The 14,068-nt window shown below is 36.6% G+C and overlaps 2 protein-coding genes across 3 annotated transcripts; both read right to left on the reverse strand.

Annotated features, from left to right (window-relative positions):
- Positions 1–2,461: 2,461 nt before the first annotated feature.
- On the reverse strand, positions 2,462–3,937 carry LOC108093379. The gene has a single exon (XM_017193398.1). The coding sequence runs from the start codon at positions 3,935–3,937 to the stop codon at positions 2,462–2,464; it is 1,476 nt and encodes a 491-aa protein (XP_017048887.1).
- A 9,177-nt stretch (positions 3,938–13,114) lies between these two features.
- On the reverse strand, positions 13,115–14,064 carry LOC108093442 (probable nuclear transport factor 2). Of its 2 annotated transcripts, none has more exons than XM_017193505.1 (2): positions 13,990–14,064; positions 13,115–13,744 (listed from the first exon to the last, which is right to left on the reverse strand). In XM_017193505.1, exon 2 carries the CDS (start codon positions 13,721–13,723, stop codon positions 13,331–13,333), a length of 393 nt encoding a protein of 130 aa, XP_017048994.1. In that variant the 5' UTR covers positions 13,724–13,744; positions 13,990–14,064; the 3' UTR covers positions 13,115–13,330. The 2 variants fall into 2 exon arrangements, with proteins under 2 accessions (XP_017048994.1, XP_017048995.1); XM_017193506.1 differs by lacking the exon at positions 13,990–14,064 and adding an exon at positions 13,888–13,903.
- Positions 14,065–14,068: the final 4 nt, after the last annotated feature.

Genomic DNA, 14,068 nt, shown 5'->3' on the forward strand with positions numbered 1-14,068 from the left:
CCATCGCAGGCTTGGATTTTTGTAAGGAAAACGGAATTATTGTTCTGTCTCTCCCACCGCATACGAGCCACAAATTACAACCACTTGACAGAACTGTTTTTGGGCCTATCAAGAAATTTTTTAATGCAGCATGTGTCAACTGGATGCGATTACCAGAAAATGCTGCAAGAACTATTACAATGCACGATATCCCTGGCATCGCTCGGGAACCGATTCAGAAGGGCGCTTCGATTTCGAACATCCAATCTGGCTTTAGAGTCACCGGAATTTGTCCACTGAACGAAAACGTTTTCACCGAAATCGATTTTTTGCCGTCTCAAATCACTGATCGCTTAGAAAATTAGCCTGAACGCCCGAGGACCCCAAACGAGTCAGTCGAGGAACCGGAAGAGGACGACAGAGATATAAATGTTGACGGAGTTTTGGAAAAACTGCGTCCCTTCCAAAAGGCCGAACCTCGGAAGTCCACGAACCGCGGCCGAAAGCACCGAAAAACAGCGATTTTGACCGATGAAAATGAAATGGATTTGAATTTCTTATTTTTTTTTTATCCATTTGAATTGAATAAAAATTTTTCTCAGAAGTTATTGACATTATTTGGGTACTTAACTACACTGAAACCAGAATGGCGTTTTTACCCCACTAGGTGGGGTAAAACCGCCGTTTTAAACATTTCTTCTGAACGATCACAATTCTTTTAAAATAAAAGCTACATAAAAACTTTTCAAATGAATTATGTAGCCAAGGGATTAAACTTTCAGAAATATAGTTTGGTTCATTGATAATTTTATAAATGAAAGCTTGACATCGTCAAATATACATTTTTGGCGGTTTTACCCCATCTTACCCTATGTTTCGAAAAATCATGTTCATCTAACAAAATAAATATAACAAGAAGAAAGCTAGCTTCGCCTTATATGCTTATATGCCCAGTCATCAAATATGTCGATAAAAATGCATAAAGGCTAAACATCATCGAAGCTATGACGATTTTTCTATAAATTTTCCAAATTTTCGACTATTGTTTAATTCGTATTTCCAGAGTTGATAGAAAACTCTATATTCCAAAACCATTCTGATGAAAAACGACGAGGTCATAATTTAGTTTCCATAATTTCTATATAGATTTTTCGATCTTTCCTATGGCAGCTATATAACTACGTTGTCAGATTTTAATGAAATTTTCTACTCAATTCAAGGGTCATTAAAAAATCCATATTTTGCTCGTGGGATTAAAATCAACGACGTTATAATTTTTTTTCCATTATTATATATATTTTTTTGATCTATCTATATGATTATAGCACTTGGAAGTGAAAAGTGCGATTTTAGCTCAAAAAATCGCAGTTAATTTAAAATAGTAAAAAATTAAAAAAACTCTTCCTGATTACCTGTATATTTATGTGGAGCCTTTGTGTTAAAAATTTGAAAAGGATTGGTTCGGTAGATTTTGAGTTCTGATGTTTACCGAGTTTTAAAATAACGTTTTCGGGAAAATCGATACAAAGTATTTTTATACGTTAAAATACGTCCAAATTCGGTTGTTTAAAACGCTGTAACTCCGTTAGTTTGACTCTGACTAAATTGTTTACACAATATTCTCAACATATTGGTCTTTAGAAAATAAAACTTAAAAAAATATTTAAAAAAAATTTTTTTTTAATTTTAAAACTTTACCCTTAATAAACCTTTAAATACTCAAAATATTTTAAATGTTATTAATTTGAAAAACAATATTCTGTCCCGTTCGTAAGGCAGAGGGGGTAGGGGGGGCGCAAATTTTCCACTTTGCCCCGGGCGCCAGTAAACCTAGATACGCCACTGGTTTAGGATTCAAGAATAGTTGTGTAGAAATATAATATAGCAGTGGCTTGTACCACTGCGGAGGATCTTGATACCATTGAAGTGGAGAGAAGGGCAAGGGATCGCAAGTTCTCTATTATGAGATTAAGATTGTTGGAAAACGAAAGGTTTTTGCTGTATTTTTTGATATTAAACAAGAAAGGAAGCTAGCTTCGGCTTATATACCCTTGCAGTCATCAAATTTTTCGAACAAAATACATAAAAACTAAACAACATCAAAGCTATGACGAGTTTTCTATTAATTTTCCATATTTTCGATTATTGTTCATATGGCAAATATGGCATCCAAAGCTCAATAGTAGTTAGAAAACGCCAGAAATCAAGTCGATCTGATCAAAGATTAAGATTAAGCGATTCGCAAAGAATTTCCAAATTTAAGTCCTATTGAAACACTTCTCGATATATAGAATTTAAGTTTACACGATGGTAAGGATTCTGTTAGTTGGCTGGCTTTTTGTTAATCAAAATGTCATTTGCCTAATTAAAAATTCCAGTTTCGGGCATTTTGCAAATACAAAAAAGATTTTTGTGTGGGTCTGGTCTAGTCGGGGATTTATTTGGCTTTTTACTGATTTCTTAGAAATAACTTTAAAACTGCTCAAAAGTAATCAATAAAAGGGCTTTTCAAGAAACCGTATTCGAATTGAATAAACCTATTTCCATTTAAAGTTCCTATAAAGTTCTGAGGAACATATGGACCAGATAGATAGATCTTGATTTTTCGACATCCAAACAATCGTGTGGCATCTCGAACAAAATCTGAGTTGATCAATTTTTGAGCATACAGACCGAGCACTCTGATTAGCGGACAGCCTTCGAGGATCGTCAACAGTTGATGATTGGTAATTTCACTCGTATTCAGTTTCAGAATTTCCAAGTTCCTTAGTTTAAGCAGGCCACTCAAGGGAACACTCTGGCAGCCCAAGTAAAGTTCCCTTAGCGAGGAAATCTCGCAGATATGCTCCACCTGTTCGGCACGCAAGACGTCTCCCAACAAAATGAGGCTTTCCAGCGGAGTGTCTGTTTTGTGGATCAGTCCCTCGATGAAACCTGCCCTCAGGTTTTGGCCAGAGGGCCAAATTTGCAAGTGCTTCAATTTGGGCAACTGGCACACGATTTCGTAGGGCACATTTTCATCCATCAGTTTGTCTAAGAGTAAACTCTCCAGATTGCGACAGTTTCTCACAATTACCCTAAAGTTGTCCGCGGTGGGTGTTCCAACGAAACTATCAATGTCTAGGTGGCGGAGCTGTTTCATTTTCAGGCAGGCCTTGAAAAAATACTCGGCATTTATTCCTGGGAAAGCACGAATCACGAGTGATTCTAAATTCTCCAGCACATGCAGCCCATCTCCACTGTAGTTTGGTGCATCTAAGTTCAGTTTCCGGAGGCAGGGCAGTTGTACTAGCTTATGAACAAAATTCCTGTACGTCTTTGCCCTCGAGAATTGAAGATGGACGTGCAGGGATGTAAGGCTCTTCAACTGTAACAGATCATTCCATCTCGGCCGTACGATAGTCATTTTCAAGTGCTGCAATCGTGGACAAAAGGTCCGCAAAAGCCACAAGCTCCGCTCTCCATAGATTTCAGGTGGCTCATAGCTGAACACATCGAAATGAGGTGACTCATAGCTGATCACATTCTCATTAACGATTTCCAGCAATTGAGAGAGTTCGTTTTCGCTTATTTTCGCTGTGACGCTTTCTGTGATTTGCTTGTATTTCAGACTTAAAGTTTCGAAAAGTGATTTAAGATGCGGACTTGATGCAGCTAGACTCAGTTGGTCACCCACGCTCAAATATGATAAAACGCCTTTCCAACAGTAGGTGTTCAGTAAAAAGATTTCGGGTATTTTCGGAGCCAAAGATTCAGCTGCGTTTATCTCTTCATTTTTCTGGGAAATTGGTTCTAAAACCAAAGAGTTTTTGACTGTGATTTTTCGACGCTTTATTCCCGGAACATCTTCACAATCTTCTGACTCAATTTTTCTTGTCTCCGGCAAAGCCTTTTCCCCATCACTCGTTTGCTCCTTCTGTCCACCACTTTCAGAAGCTTTGCCGATTCTTCCGCTCATTTTAGTTAACCACGCGCCTCGGGATTCGCGAACGACTGACCAGATCGGCCCGTGGTACAATTCATGGTTCTCGTCGGCGAAAAGCACCCCTGTTAATCAACAAGTGCGAGTGAGAGCAGTCTGCGCAGTAAGTGCGGTCGAAACGAGAATAGAGATTTTGTGCATGGGGGTTGGAAAACGTTATATTCCAAAAATTATGCTTGTCTGATAAAAAACAACGTCGTTATAATTTTTTTCCAGTATTTATATATGTGTATGTATATATATTTTTCGGTTTTTTCTATGGCAGCTTTAATTCAACAGTAGTTAGAAAACGCCGTCTGGAAGAAATCAAGCCGATCTGATTAAAAACAATGGCATTCTCTCGTATGGGAGCTATCCGATATAGTCAGCCGATCCGGCCCGTTCCGCTTACATATATACTGCGTGCAATCACAACACAACTGAGAGTTAAGTTTAGTTTAAAGAGAAACGGACAGGCGTATTTCAATTCAGCTCGTGATGCTGATCAAGAATATAACCCATAAATTGGGTCTGAGGTGAGGTCCTTCACTGCGTGGGAGCAGTCTGCGTAGTAAGTGCTGTTGGGCATGGGGCTTACAAAACTCTATATTCCTAAAAATTTTGCTTGTCTGATGAAACACAACGGCTTTATAATTTTTTTCCATTATTTATATACCTACATATATTTTTTTTCGATCTTTCTTGGAGCTTGTAAGGCTCCAAAATAAGAACACTTAGTAAGTGTCACTTATTGAGTTTTGATAGGAAACTGAATTTTCTAAATATTCTAGGAATCTATGGCCTACGCGGAGGCCGCGTTTGCTATCAAAGCGGGAGAGTTATCTTTGACCCCCACACAGCAACCTTTTGTTGTGTCTACAAGTCTTACAGTGATAAGTACATATATTTTCCCTGCAGTTCTGGATGTCCACTGTGGACTTTTGGCAATTAAGCAATCGGGCGATACCGAGTTGAGCAGAAAGCCGATTACGGTAAAAAAAAAAATTCCGAGTTGAGCAGAAACGATTTTTGGACATAAAAAATGAACGTCCGAGTTGAGCAGAAACGATTTTTGCACATAAAAAATGAACGTCCGAGTTGAGCAGAAAACCGATTACGGTAAAAAAAAACAAAAACATCCTAGTTGCGCATGAACGCCTTTTCCACATAAAAAACCAATGTCAGAGATGCCACAAAATCATTATTAATTAAATAATTTAATTTTTCAAAAAAATGGTTCTTTTTTCAGTTTAGTTTTTTTTTTTTTTTGAAAAATTACTTAATAATTTTTCTCAAAAAAAAGGTGATTTTTTCAGTTTTTAGTTTAGTTTTTTTTTTAGAAAAATTACTTAATAATCATATATGATATATGATTATTAAGTAATAATTATTTGCAAATAAATGAATAATAAATATGTAATAATTATATGAATAAGTAATGATTTTGACGCATCTCTGACATTGATTTTGCCCAACTCGGGTGTTTTTTTTTTTACCGTTATCGGTCTTATGCTCAACTCGGACGTTCATTTTTTATGTTCAAAAATCGTTTCTGCTCAACTCGGATGTTCATTTTTTATGTCCAAAAATCGTTTCTGCTCAACTCGGATGTTCATTTTTTATGTCCAAAAAGAGTTTCTGCTCAACTCGGACAATTTTTTTCAATTTTCTGCTCAACTCGGCTAGCCCCAAGCAATCATTCTTTTAAGTAGTGCGTCGACGATTGGTTGTGAAATTACTTCACTTGTGCAACGGGCAACGGAAATGTTTAAAAATCATGTAAGTGTCGTTAATATTACAAAAACATTATGGTTTTTATTAGAAACTTATTTAAATCTTTTTAGGATTCAGCCATACATATGTCCGCTAAATTCGTTTGAAAGGCAAGTTTGCTTTAAATTAAAAAAAGTTACATATAATATGTAATAATAAAAATATTTTTGTACCATAGATGGATGCAAAACAGCCGATGTCCTGCAAATACTCCACAGAAATGGTAAACAAAATCTTTCGAATTTCATATTATTTATGTACTTATTTCTTATATTACAAAATATGATATGTTAATAAAATAAAAAAGAAATAAATATATATATATTTTGTTTTTCATATGAATTTGGGGATGACATTTTTAGGCTTGACATACATAGATGATTTCGCTAAGGACATCCTCGCCAAAGCCATCGATGAAAACTTCGCCTCCACGTCAGCTACGAAAGCAACGATGGTTTATACGAATTTTCTCCATACAAAATTCGTATAAGCCACCGACGACTCGTTCGATGAAACGGACAAAAAGTTCATCGAGAGCGACATGTATCCCGAAAACGGCGGTGCCATATATGTATAATGTCTCTATGAACTCGCGTCGCTGCGGCTACGGTTGCTACCCCCGCTGTCGTCGGTGCGGCTTCGCACACTTCATCGACGACAAAGCAATGAGCAAAGCAAAGAGCAAAGAGTATTATAATTTTGGCCAGAAGTTTGCAACGCAGTGAAGGAGACACACCTCAGACCCCATAAAGTATATATATTCTTGATCAGCATCACGATCTGAATCGAAAACCGTCTGTACGTCTGTCCGTCTGTCCGTTTCTGCCTAAACTAGTCTCTCAGTTTTAAAGCTATCTTGCTGAAACTTTCCCAAAAGGTGTGTAGTTATTGCACGCAGTATATAAGTCGGAACGAGCCGGATCGGCCGACTATATCGGATAGCTCTCATACGAGAGATTGAAAAAAAAAATCTCACTTCGTTGTTTTTGATCAGATCGACTTGATTTCTTCCAGATGGCGTTTTATAACTGCTATTAAATTCCCGTTTAAATTTTATCGAAATCGGATAACTCTATCATATAGCTGCCATAGGAGAGATCGAAAAATATATATAGAATTAATGGAAATTAATTGATAACGTCATTGTTTTTCATCACACGACTATGATTTTTTGAGTATCAAGTTTTTTAACTAGCCTTGATTTATAAAAAAAAATTTCATAAAAATCTGACAACTATATCATATAGCTGCCATAGGAAAGATCGAAAAATATATATAGAATTAACGGAAATAAAATGATAACATGATACCTTTGTGTATTTTGTTCGAAATATTTGCGGACTGCAAGTAGGGTGACCAGATAGCTGAAGTGGAAAATAAGGACGCTTTTCTCGCCTTTTCTCTTTTTCAAATATGTATGAAACTGTTGACAGGAATATTTTTTGAAATTGAATTGAACCAAGATTATACTTTTCAAGTTTTCGAAAACAAAATTGTTCCGTTCGTCGCTCCATTGAATATTAACAAGTGAAAAAACGCGTTCGCAATTTGCGTTGTGACAGGGATCGCAAAGAAATATTGAGCAATTTTGAGTATTTCAGAACATGATTCAAGACAACTGTTAGCAGAAAGAAAATCACAGACTTTTTCATTGCTACTTTTTTTTTTTGAAAAAATTATCTCTTGCTTCTTGTTCTTGCTTTTCTTTTTCATTCAAAAATTTTTCCAAATTAACAAACTGGTCGAACAGTTTTAAATCATCAACTTGAAAATTTTTGATTCGAGAAATGCAACAGATTTATCAACAGATTCATACCTCAACTCTTTTCCTGGCTTGATATTTAACCATTCGAAGTCTTCCAAATGACGCAATGACTGGCTCCATTTCAGCAAATAATCACAAGATCTTTCGTACACTACAAGCATGGATTCTGTGAAGTTTTGACACTCAGTTTCTTTACCTTCATTTGTCAGCTTTTGCAATTTCTGCTTGACTGCGAATGGTATAAGTTTCGAATTGAGTCTTTCAGTCAAAGTCTCCGATACATCGTCAATGATTTGCAAAACTTTTAGAACAGAATTGTCTTCGCAGTCGATGCTTTTAATTCTATTGTGAAAAACATTCATAAGTGAACTTATAAACAGCAATTGCAATTCCGCAAAATCATCTTTGAAAAACCTCTCCAAAAATAATTGGCGGATGGTCAGTGGATAAAAAAAATGATTTCAGAGCTGGAAAAATTTGTAAAATTCGATCAACGCTTGGCATGAGGGTTAGCCATCGTGTTTTGCTGTGAGATATCAGTTTCCTGTACTCCAACCTGTTTTTTCGTCAAAAACGCGAAAAATACGGACATTTTGCAAAAAATACGGACCAACGGACACTGAGCTGAAAATACGGACATGTCCGTATTAATCCGGACGCCTGGTCACCCTAACTGCAAGGGTATATAAGCTTCGGCTTGCCGAAGCTAGCTTCCTTTCTTATTCGAGCTGATTTAAGAATCCCATCAGTCATGGGATTTCAGACTCAACTTTTTATCCTCTCTTAATGACAACAAGAATTGCCAGTTAATTTTAAACAGAAAAAAAAACGAGACCGCTGTTGTCAAAAACTAAAAGTTTGAAGAGTGTGCTAAACTGGTGTTCAGCCTGATTTTGAGGTATTTAGGTTCAGAGGCTTGGTAATGGAAAACGGTAAAAGCAAATGGGACAAAATTAACGGTGCATGTTCTCCTATTAATAGAACAAACGTACATAAAAAAATTCAGCGAAAAATCTCCGGGGAAAGGTGAAATTGGAGTTCAAAAATGGGGATTGCATAGTGTGCTAAACTAGTGGCCACCACTGTATGTACATAGGTGCTACAGAGCAGTGTATAAATGGTTTTGAAAACTCGGTTACCCAACTCGGAGATTTGATTCCAACAATTTATTACACACATAAAATATCCAACATTTTTGAGTAAGCATATTTTAATGACCCAATACATTTATTTTATAATTTTCAAACATAAAAAAACAACTCCAAACCATATTTTCCATTTTTAAATAGAGTTGCAACCTATGTCTGTTCCATATACGCATATTTTGGCATCAGTTTGTAATTGCAGAGCAGCTGTTTTGTATTAAGTGGCATCTCTGCACTGTTTATGATTCGCGTCAATGGTGTAAATAAACGAAAAAGCCGCCAACATGAGGTCAAATTCAATTGTTTACCATTTTATTTTCGTTTTAATTTATATTTTGATTAGGGGAAAATATCGATTCGCTCAGCTGCTTAGGTCGCGAACGGGCCCCCTTACAACATACCGACAACTGGCGGGAGCGGGTTTTTTAAAGTTAGGTGTACAGCGTGTATTTAAACAGTAACGGTGTGAAAGGGGCAAGCGCCCCAGGCGCCAAATTTAAGGGGCGCAAAATCGAAGTGGCGGTTTGCGTAGGGCAAATCTGCAGTGCAAGCCAAAACAACTACAGTCGACTCTCGTTAATTCGAAACTCGAGGGACTCTTGAAATATTTCGAATTATCGAGTGTTTGAAATATCAAATGGTTCTAAATTTGTGAGAGAAAATAAATAAAACTTCGAATTATTAGGTGTTTCTTAATTTTTATTTATTAATATAAAAATGATAAGAATTAAGAGGTACATTCGTGTACGTACATACATGTATTCGTAATGTGAATTAATTAATCTTTCGAAAGAACTTTTTTATACTGGTACAATTCTGCTGCTCACACTGCTCAATAACTTTTTTTAAGAGAAAAAGTGCCTGAAATGCTTTTTCATCACTTTCGTTTTGTTGACATATGTAAGCTTTATAAGGTATCAAATGAGGATCTTGCTTCCTTAACTGACACCTCTGCCAAAGGTTCTTTATACTTTCTAGGGCTCATAGCTAACACAAACTTTTAATATGCATACCAACGAAAGAGTAACAGCAACTGAATAAGTACACAAACCAATTCGAAATAAGTGTGTGCGTCAAATGGTCAAACTAAATAATCAAAACAAAAACAAAGGCAAGTTTGAACTTGTCCCAAAATTTCCGACTTTTTTCTCTGCAACTTTGAATTGTCGAGTGTTAGACGCTGATGACTTCGAATTAACGCGTGGTTTTGTTAAATATCAATGATTTTTTCGTTCGAATTACCAAGTGTATGAAAATGTATTGATTTAATTCGAAATATAAAGAAATTTCGTAGGGACCTCGTGATAACTTTGAATTATAGAGAGGTTCGAATTATCGCAGGTTTGAATTAACGAGAGTCGACTGTATGTATAACTCTGTAAAATCACATTTTTATCGAGGTAAAGATTTTTTGCGGTATTTTGTCATGGTATCATTTGCAAAAAATCATTTTCTTCTTCTATAAATTATAGGGAAGGAAAACACCGAAAGGAAAAGAATATAACCAAGTCGCGCCCAGTTTAAAAAAATTCGGGCAAAAAAACAATTCACCGAAAATTTGTCAACGAGCTTACAAGCGCTATTGAAAATAGGGTATAGTTAAAAGGTGGCGCATTTATGAAATAGGCAGTAATTTGATAAAAAAAAAATGATTTTTCATTCAGGAAGTATCTCCATCAGAGCAAATTCCAGAAAAAGACAACGTGGACAAATTTTCAGCTATGCTCCGGGATCCAGTAAACCTAGATCCGCCACTGCGTGGCAGAGGTAAATGAAGGAGCAGCGGCGCCATAACAGAGGTATTGAACAAATATTAAAAAAAATTAATGAAAATAACAAAAAAAAAAAAGGATTTATAAACGAGTACATATAAAATTTGTTGTCTAACGTACATACAGTGGCTCACAGCTTAAAGTATGCAGTGCATACTTTTAACTTTAAACGCCCATAGCGGTAAAACTATAAGGAATATTGGAATAAACAAGGTGCCAAATGAAAGATTAACTTATTTAGAATAACGTTACAAAATCATTTATTTTCAAAAACGGCTTAAACACAAAAAAAAACTTTAAAAATGAAAAATACAGCTTATATTCAGCTCACAGCTTATTTTATGCAGTCTCAAAAATGTTCAAAAAATAAGGAAAAAACTCAAAAATATAACGTTTTTAATATTTGGTATGGTAACCATTGTTGTCAACGACATCTTTCAGCCTTTTCGGCATTGATTCAACCAATTTTTGGGTGACTTCTGACGAGATCTTTCCCCACTCCTTCATTAGGGCATCTTTTAAATCATTTTTGTTAAAAATATGGTAATTTCTAATATTATTATCCAAAATGGCCCATAAATTTTCAATAACGTTGAGGTCCGGTGACTGAGCCGGCGTATCCACAACGTGAGGGCAATTGTACAGCAACCACATCCGCACAATTCCAGCCTTGTGCTTTGGATCATTATCCTGATAAAAGCGGAAATTGTCTTTTATTCCAAGATCCTCGGCACTTTGGACCAAATTGTCCTTTAATATTTGAAGGTATGCTTTTTTATCCATTGTCGATTCAATAAAAGTCAGTTTTCCAGGGCCAGGAGCTGACATACAGGCCCAAACCATCACGCTGCCACCGCCGTGCTTTACCGTTGCCTTCAGGTTCTTTGGTTCAAGCTCTGTATTGGGCTTCCGCCATACATAAGCGTTACCGTCTGATCCAAATATATTCAATTTGGATTCGTCTGCAAATATCACTCTTTTCCAGAAGTCGGGGGTCGGCGGAAGCCCAATACAGAGCTTGAACCAAAGAACCTGAAGGCAACGGTAAAGCACGGCGGTGGCAGCGTGATGGTTTGGGCCTGTATGTCAGCTCCTGGCCCTGGAAAACTGACTTTTATTGAATCGACAATGGATAAAAAAGCATACCTTCAAATATTAAAGGACAATTTGGTCCAAAGTGCCGAGGATCTTGGAATAAAAGACAATTTCCGCTTTTATCAGGATAATGATCCAAAGCACAAGGCTGGAATTGTGCGGATGTGGTTGCTGTACAATTGCCCTCACGTTGTGGATACGCCGGCTCAGTCACCGGACCTCAACGTTATTGAAAATTTATGGGCCATTTTGGATAATAATATTAGAAATTACCATATTTTTAACAAAAATGATTTAAAAGATGCCCTAATGAAGGAGTGGGGAAAGATCTCGTCAGAAGTCACCCAAAAATTGGTTGAATCAATGCCGAAAAGGCTGAAAGATGTCGTTGACAACAATGGTTACCATACCAAATATTAAAAACGTTATATTTTTGAGTTTTTTCCTTATTTTTTGAACATTTTTGAGACTGCATAAAATAAGCTGTGAGCTGAATATAAGCTGTATTTTTCATTTTTAAAGTTTTTTTTGTGTTTAAGCCGTTTTTGAAAATAAATGATTTTGTTACGTTATTCTAAATAAGTTAATCTTTCATTTGGCACCTTGTTTATTCCAATATTCCTTATAGTTTTACCGCTATGGGCGTTTAAAGTTAAAAGTATGCACTGCATACTTTAAGCTGTGAGCCACTGTATGTAGCTACTTGAATTTAATCGCGAACTCTGTTTCACAGCATACATAATTTTAGAGACTTTAACTGGTTGACATAGAGGGCATCTGAAGCGACTTTGGATTTCGCCACATGACCACTGGAAAGTGTTTAAATTATAAATATGAAAAAAAAAAAAATAATTACTAAATTTTTATTAGTTATCGCCAACTCCAGGTGCGACTTATGCATGTAGTTATGTAGTTCAGCGTCACCAACCGGCTGAAGTTGCCGATGGGTTATGCCCAGCTATAATCGGCTAATCGTGGTTGGCTATATTGTGGCAAACCGCTTGAGCGTGAAGCCTCCTTTCACTGGGTGGTTTTTGAAGATGCTCGAAGGCGTACCCGTGTCGTCGTAGCGGAAAGTTGCAACTTACTTACTCCCAGCGAACCAAGATCAATCCAAATAGCCAGATCGGGCGCGAACAGCTCAAAAGGAGGCGCTCTCAAAACTTCGATAAAGCCTCTTCCACTACACCACTGCAATAGATTTTTTTTTTTGTTGTTGGCGGGACGACAACCACGAGATAATTAAGCTCTTTAATTGTTCTTTCGTTTTCTAAACATAAAAGTAATTCACCATCTATTAATTTGTTATACTCCGATTACAATTTAAAAATTCAGAAATTGTCTAAAAAAAATTGGCGATTTGAATTATAACTCAGTTGGAATTATTTGGTCTCTAGAATTTTAACAAGACAATTTTCTTATACATAAGTAGGCGCAAAGAAAAATAAAAAAAAAAAGAAAATAAAAAATAAAACAAGCTCATGGCAAAACATATGTATACAAAATTTGATAGTTTATAAAAATTGTATCCCGAAATGCCGTTTTTTTGCGAAATACACATTTCATTAGGCCCCGTAAATTGAGAATACCGTCCAGAATGGGACACAAATAAAGGTGAGCTTGGTTACATTGTAATAGTAGTTAGCTTTTAATTTTTTATTCTGTTTTTTCATTTTTCAGTTGTTTCTAAACGTGAGAACAAGCCGGCGAAAGTTATACTTTGTTGAGTTCCATAGCCAGCTGTTTGTCGTCAAGCGCATCTTTGTATGTCGAGTGTGTTTTGCTGAGTGGTGTGGTTACATATGTTTTAGATGTAAGTTCTGCGAAGAGGAGGGCTCTCTTAGGCAGAGTTGTGGATGTTTAAACGGAAGATGTCGTGCGCCACAAAGAAGGTGCCGGCGTTGGCCTTTAGGACGAAGATCTGCGAGTAGGCATGTGGGGGATCATCATCGCACTGTAGTCTTCCGAGGACATTAATTAGAACTCCGCCATCGAATGTGGGCTGCGAGTCAACTGTGGTTATCACACGTGTAATTTTTTGAAAACTTAAGCTCTGAACTTTTTCCAGAATTTTTGGTGCGCCCTGGATTTGGTGGCCTTCAAAGGTCATGAAGGAGTCGGTTGCGCTGTAGAAGTTAACCACGTTTGCTCGATTCGCCGGGTCATCAAATATCGCATAGTACTGCTGCACAAATCCCTTTCCAATGTCCTCGTATTGTGGATTCAGCGACATCTTTCTTTTGGCGGTCTAAGTCTTTAAAAAAAATCGCGATATTTATAAAAAAAACTAAAATAAAAAACTAAATTTTGCTAAAGATGACTCAGTGAGACCAAAGGTGAGGTTAGTAAAAAAGGCAGACGGTTAATGTTCTTTCGCATAATTTCCTTGAGATTTACTTTCTGATGTGGTGTATGAATACGGTTTATTGTAAAAGGATTCTAGAATGTTAATTTGTTATCCTCTTTTTGAGCATTATATTAATAGTTAACCAGGCTTACCCATTCACTTCTAAACGGCTTGTGAGAATGCCTCTTAGTGGTCAAGTAGTGGCGAGCAAAAACGCATTCTCGTGTATGT

Source organism: Drosophila ficusphila, unplaced genomic scaffold (assembly GCF_018152265.1).
Source record: "Drosophila ficusphila isolate 14025-0441.05 unplaced genomic scaffold, ASM1815226v1 contig_636, whole genome shotgun sequence".
Taxonomy (NCBI): domain Eukaryota; kingdom Metazoa; phylum Arthropoda; class Insecta; order Diptera; family Drosophilidae; genus Drosophila; species Drosophila ficusphila.